This window comes from Trypanosoma theileri (assembly GCF_002087225.1).
Source record: "Trypanosoma theileri isolate Edinburgh chromosome Unknown TM35_Tth_11_V1, whole genome shotgun sequence".
Taxonomy (NCBI): domain Eukaryota; phylum Euglenozoa; class Kinetoplastea; order Trypanosomatida; family Trypanosomatidae; genus Trypanosoma; species Trypanosoma theileri.
The window spans coordinates 322,326-328,691 of NW_021639853.1; the positions used below are offsets into that span (position 1 = coordinate 322,326).

Here is a 6,366-nt window from a genome sequence, read left to right on the forward strand (position 1 = left end):
CTGTATCCATAATCGTATACAGAAGCAATATACACATTTATATGATATTTCCTTCTACAGGAAGACATAAAACGCGGACAAACGCAAAAAAAAAGAGAGAAAGATCCACACAACACATACACGCAATCGTTAACAATTCATGCAAAGGAAGGTGACAAGCGAATATAAATGAGAGAAACCAAAAAAAAAAAAATCTTTTCCTCTAATACCAATACGCCACTACTATATATATATATATATATATATATATATATATATATATCACTACCAAAATACCACACTCCTCCCCATTTATACAATAGAATAAAAGTGAGGTATTCATTCCCACCCCCCTTTAAATTTTTTTTTTGTTGTTGTTACGGATTTCTACTTTTTTTTCCCCCTTTCCTTTCTTCATTCCTTCCATTCTGATTCCCAAATACACCTTCACGTTCTGTATTCATCCATTCAATAAAACACGCAGCTGGATGTTTCACAAGTCTCCAAGGCCAATTTTACGTGAAGAATGTTTTCGTACTAAGAAAACAAAAAACAAAAACAAAAAGAGATACACACCTATACTCCGAGCAAATCCACTTACATTCATTCTGCTATTTCTACTATCTAACGGAGGGTAGGCAGGGGTCCAGGGCTGTGACCGCTCTTCTCCTCATGCGGAATTTCAAGAGGCAACAACTTACCCTTACCACCCACACCGTAGTCCTTGTCGCGTGTTGAGATGAGAAGTTCATCCCCACGGCCAATAGACTTAACATACTCCACCCACGGGTCGTTAGCCGCAACGCCAAGCTTCGTGAGCTCACGGACGGGATCTGTGATGTAGTACTCCGGTGCACGGTGTACCCAGCGGTAGACTGGCTGATCCAACTCCTGCTTCTTGTTGAAGCGCTGTGCAGCAATCCATGGCTTTGTTGTCCACAGACCAACGTTGTAGAGTGTAATATCAGGATGCAGAAAAGCAAGACGGTACGAGAACCATATTGTGTAGAGAACGACAATAGTGGTAAGTGCACGTGCAGGTAAAGCCTCCATAGTATTGGCTTGCAGACGCATCTTTTCAATCGTACTCACCTCTAGCCAGTGCACATAGCGTCCATAAGGGTTACGGGAGAAGAATCCCGTAGCAAATCCCTGCGGCAAAAGATTGTAGCGGAAGCGGTAAAGCCAATGCAGCGGCTTTGGTGAGAATCCCTCAAGATAGCCAGTGCTAACACCATCATGGACAGTCGCAACATAAGGATTGTGTGTGATTGGCTTTACGTACACTCCATGATCCACAACATTGGCGCGGGCCATGCCGCCGCACATCTTTGAGGTTACGCGAGACATTTTCTGCTGATAACAAAGTAATTTTCTCTTTCCTTTTTTTATTCTACTACTCCTTTCTTACTGTTCCTAAACAACACTCTTTCTGCTATTGTTTTCTTTGGTTTCCTCTCCCTACTGTTATATAAGCAATTTAATAGGACAAAGAAAGAAAGAATGAAAGAAAGAGGTGAAATAATAATACTAATAAAAATACAGGTGAATCATTAAAACCAATGTTCGTTTTCTTTTCTTTTTTTTTGGGGGCTCCACCAGCAATGAACAGTTATGATGGAACAAAAAAAAAGAAATGACCATGTAAAAAAAAAAAAAAAAACAATAATAAAATGGCCAAATCAAAAAGAGAACATGAAGAATAACAACGAAAAAGATATAAAAAGAGATACAGCGAGAGGTTCAGCTACAATACTCCAATTACCCCATTACCTGTTTATCTTCATATCATTATTATTCGTTAACAACAACAACAACAACAAAAGAGCAGATCATACAGAATGTCCTCTGCAGCATAACAACAAAAACAACAACAACGGCAGCAAAACTAAAACAGCTCACCTAGTCATTCCCTCCTCACCACAGAAAAAGAAAATAAAAAATCTTCTTATTCTTGTAATTCCAACTACTCAGGCAGGTGCGATCATCTCAATGTAACGACTGTTAACCATTGCACTTTTACATCGCCGCAGTTCCTCTCGTGTACCCTCTTTTCCATGTTGTCCAACGCCGCGATTCCACACATAATGCACCACTTCCTCAAGAAAGATATCACCCTTATCAGCATCAACGGCCGTGAGTCGACCCTCCAATTCGTGGTCCTTGTATGACAAAAATACAATTACGCGTCTACCGTGCAGACTAAGGAGAAAGTCATGGGGAAGAATAGACTGTGCCTTCTCAGATTTCTTCTTTGCAAGCGCAGGGGCAACGGCGTTAAACTTTACGTTCCCGCTCATAGCACAGGAGGGAACTACAAATGTGAAGAAAGATACTACACAAATGTCAACTTTCTTAACAAGAAGTTGCCCAATTACTTATACAATTGGGGTTACTTTCTTTTTACTTAATTTTCTTTCTTGTTTTTTTTCCCCCTACAGAAGCTACACCTTCAGGAAAACGAACAACAGTAGTAGTAGCAGAAGCAACCACCACTACCACTACCACATCAAAAAAAAAAAGAAAATAACAAATAGAAAGAGATAGAAAAAAAAAAAAAAAGACTGTCGGTTAGTAATACACAGATACACGTGCTGAACATCATTTGATGGGAGCAGTNAGAAAGAGATAGAAAAAAAAAAAAAAAGACTGTCGGTTAGTAATACACAGATACACGTGCTGAACATCATTTGATGGGAGCAGTTAGCACACAAACCAACGCCCCATCCACTAAAAAGGAAAAAGAAAAAAGATTTAATCACAGAAAATATGAAAAAAAAGAAACGAGAAAAAATTCCGACAAAAAGGTGATGTGTCGCACCCACGTCTTCCCCTGCCATATCCACAAACCAATTCCTCCGCAGTTCCCGTCCTGTGCTTTCTTTCCATCATCGTGCGTCTGTTCTTTCCTCTTACAGACGGCGACCACGGCGGGAACCCTTTCGGCGTGTGGAGTCGGTTGGGATGGGGGTGACGTCCTCAATGCGGCCAATCTTCATACCAGCGCGGGCAAGGGCGCGGAGGGCGGCCTGCGCACCGGGGCCGGGGCTCTTCGTGCCAACACCACCCGTCGCGCGCATCTTTACGTGCAGGGCGTTGATGCCACACTCGCGGCAGCGGGCAACGACGTCCTGCGCGGCCATCATCGCAGCGTACGGGGAGCTCTCGTCGCGGTCCGCCTTCACCTTCATACCGCCGGTCACCTTGCAGAAGGTTTCGCGGCCGGACATGTCTGTCACGTGCACGAAGGTATCGTTGAAGGAGGCGTAGATGTGCACAACGCCATACACCATCTCATCCTTAGCGGCGCTAGAGCCGTAGAACTTCACTTCCTGCTTCCTTGACATGGTTACGGGTCCTTTTTCACCTTCTAATAAAGCGTAAGGAAAAGGTTAAAAAAAAAAAAAGTGAAACAAAGATTTAAATAGAAAATAAAAAAAATAATAATGATCAAAGATAAATAATCTAAGAGTAATAATAATCAATACCAAACAATATCCATGAAGTACGGAAAATTACACACACGTGTAAACATTATATATATATAAATATATATATTTCCTCATCTCTACATCAATCCACAAACATACACACGCACAACTTCCATGGCGTGGGTGTGACAAACATCACATTAGCTGACTCATACCAATCATCAATACAGGTATTTCTCCAACGCAGCTCTTCAACTTTCCCATAGAATCTATAGAATAAGCAAAAAAAAAGGAAAACCAAAACTTCAGACAGTCGCCATAGTGGCAGAAACGTTCATTCCCAGTACAGTCCATAAAGAATAACATTAACGTGCATGGTCTCAGTAGAATACGTGTACGTGGCATATCCATCTGTAACAGGATCCCAAAGCCCACGAGACGCAATGCGAATTCCTTGGTGTGCAGCCTCTAAGACTGTAACATGTGTGACAAGCTTGTATCGTTCATAACCAAGCCGCACAACACGCTGCTGTATCTCACTACAGATATCCTTAATTAGAGGTTGAATCTCATCATATACATACGGTCGGTTCTCGCCAACAAGTTGGTGGCAGACTTCCTTGATAACCGCCTCCACCACACTTACACGAAACTTTGTGCCCGGCCGAGGCAGTGTAACAGGGTCTCGCTCAGCCTCGTAATACTCACTCGTCATACTTGTATATATTCGTATACACTCTTTGCAAAGAACAGAACGTGACAAAGAAAAAAAGAAAAAGAAAAAAAGAAAAAGAATTGATTGGCAAGCCACCAAATACTCATCCAAAACAATATAAGAAAAATACAATAACAATAACAAAAACAAATATGGACGCACCGCTCGTTCCAAACACCTAAAAAAAAAATATATCCTCCCAACTCACACATGAACAAAAAATCCCACAAGAAAAAAAAAGAAAAAGTATGTGGCCCACATATATGGGTCGAAAATTGCCGTCATATGTTTTTTTCCCAAACATGTATTTTTGTCCTATTCCCCATACGCAAAGAAATGACCCTATTATAGACGGCCAAAGCAAATAAAAAAGAAAAGAGTATTATCATTCCACACAAGTTTGCCAAATGCGGCCAACGTTAATGACAAAAAAAAAAGAAAAAAATTTTCACTTTACCAGTTCAGTTACAAAAGAAAGAATGGACTGCAAACAGTCCCAGTAAGTAAGCATTATTTTTACTCAAAAAGAGCCCCATGTATGCAAGCGTAGCAATGTATGCCCATGAGAAGCATCATATAAAGAGAAATCATATTGGATGGTTTAGTGTTGCCGCACACAGACTCCCTCTCTCTGTGTATTTCGGGGAAGAGGTCCACTGAGAGACACCCATCGGCCTTGCTCGCCACACGTGCATTACAAAAGCACCCCTCACAAAGACACCACCACCACAAGAGTGACGGCCAGAAGCAGAGCGTGTAAGAGGGAATGCGCTGCAGAGTTACCATTCATACCAACCCGGTGGGCAATGTCACTCTGGTCATGGGGCGCGTTTGCAAGTGGATGAAGACTGCTGCCATCAGAGGCAACGGTGCACACTTCAGTGTACATGGGGCAGTGGATTCTCTTGAACTTCAATGAAGCAGAAGAAGAGCCTACGGCTATTTCACTGCCACTAGGGCACTCTTGGAATTCCAAAATGCCACTGTACTTCACCTTCACTTTACGATTGCTTTTATCACACAACACCTGTGCGCACACTCCGCTAAGTTTGGTAGTGTTACCATACTTCTCAACATCATACTCATTGGTAGTCAAGCACATCGAGTTCTCGCCCGTCAAGAACCCAGGAAAATCAGCATCTCCAAGCTCAGTGCAGGCAAAAGAAAAAAGAGATGCATCTTCACGAACAGAAAGAGGTGAAACAAGAACGGGACAAGATCCTGTTTTATCAGCATTTACAGTTCCCTCATCCACATCGACGCACTTTGCAAGTCCAAAGCGATCAGATGAACAACGCAGCCTCTCATCAGTACAGAATGCATTGGGATAATTCGAGACGCCGTTCTCTGTGAGGCAACCCTTTCGAATAAAATCACATCCAGACTTGTTGCCCCAACTCATCGGCTCCTCCATTCCCCAGTTGGCAGAATAATATTTCATGTCATGGAAAGCTGCCATCGTCAAAACAGTGTAGTAGGCGCCGCCGAACGCATGTAAAGAGCTCATCAACTCATCCTTTGCATTCCGCGATGACCACGTGGATGATACATCCATCCGAAACACCTTCCTCTCTCTGTAGTCCAGTTCCATACCCTCAAGATTACTGCAGCCGTAATGTTCCTGTGCCATTTTCTTCGTCATATCGGAGCTCACAACCACTCGTTTCACTCCACGTACAGTGATGACAGAGATCATACCAAGACTCTTCATCCGCTCGTAGTCGAAGCCAAGTGCGTGTGCAATATGGTGGGCAGCCTGGCGAACGTTAGGGCGAGTACTTACTGTTTGGTATGGAATAAAGTTCAGCCCACCAGCAATTGGACGTCCAGAAGGCTCTTTATTAGCACATGTAACACCAAACGCATCACCAGGTTTCGCGGCCACGTAGAGTACAAAGTCAGCATTCTCAACACCTGGGTTATGGTGATCTTGAGGAACAGTGAAAAATCTGCAATCAGTACTCTGATTAAATTGAGGTATAATCAACGGAGTGCTCTCAGGGTCAACGAGCAGACGCTCAGCATGCAGTTTGACTGCAGCAGGAATGATTTTCTCCATCAGATTGGTTTTCTGCTCTTCAGTTAGGATGTAATCCTTATCGCACGAAAGCTCACGCCCATCCGAAGTCCTTAATTTGGCGTTCTCCGTGGTGCAGTACTTCTTCTCGTCCTTCAAATCCTCCATTGACGTCTTGATGCGGATCAACTGCCTCTTTGATGTGGCGACGGTGTACGCCTGCA

The 6,366-nt window shown here is 42.9% G+C and overlaps 5 protein-coding genes across 5 annotated transcripts; all 5 read right to left on the minus strand.

Moving 5' to 3' along the window:
* Positions 1 to 603: 603 nt before the first annotated feature.
* Positions 604 to 1,329, minus strand: TM35_000112370 (P27 protein; the record flags this gene model as incomplete). The annotated part of the gene is made up of 1 exon (XM_029024946.1): positions 604 to 1,329. One exon carries the CDS (start codon positions 1,327 to 1,329, stop codon positions 604 to 606), a length of 726 nt encoding a protein of 241 aa, XP_028883769.1.
* A 620-nt stretch (positions 1,330 to 1,949) lies between these two features.
* TM35_000112380 (uncharacterized protein) lies at positions 1,950 to 2,279 on the minus strand (the record flags this gene model as incomplete). Its single annotated transcript, XM_029024947.1, has 1 exon — positions 1,950 to 2,279. One exon carries the CDS (start codon positions 2,277 to 2,279, stop codon positions 1,950 to 1,952), a length of 330 nt encoding a protein of 109 aa, XP_028883770.1.
* A 612-nt stretch (positions 2,280 to 2,891) lies between these two features.
* On the minus strand, positions 2,892 to 3,326 carry TM35_000112390 (40S ribosomal protein S14; the record flags this gene model as incomplete). The annotated part of the gene is made up of 1 exon (XM_029024948.1): positions 2,892 to 3,326. One exon carries the CDS (start codon positions 3,324 to 3,326, stop codon positions 2,892 to 2,894), a length of 435 nt encoding a protein of 144 aa, XP_028883771.1.
* A 418-nt stretch (positions 3,327 to 3,744) lies between these two features.
* On the minus strand, positions 3,745 to 4,125 carry TM35_000112400 (dynein light chain; the record flags this gene model as incomplete). The annotated part of the gene is made up of 1 exon (XM_029024949.1): positions 3,745 to 4,125. One exon carries the CDS (start codon positions 4,123 to 4,125, stop codon positions 3,745 to 3,747), a length of 381 nt encoding a protein of 126 aa, XP_028883772.1.
* A 709-nt stretch (positions 4,126 to 4,834) lies between these two features.
* TM35_000112410 (putative surface protease GP63) lies at positions 4,835 to 6,364 on the minus strand (the record flags this gene model as incomplete). The annotated part of the gene is made up of 1 exon (XM_029024950.1): positions 4,835 to 6,364. A coding segment is annotated over one exon (1,530 nt), but the record flags the coding sequence as incomplete, so codon positions are not given.
* Positions 6,365 to 6,366: the final 2 nt, after the last annotated feature.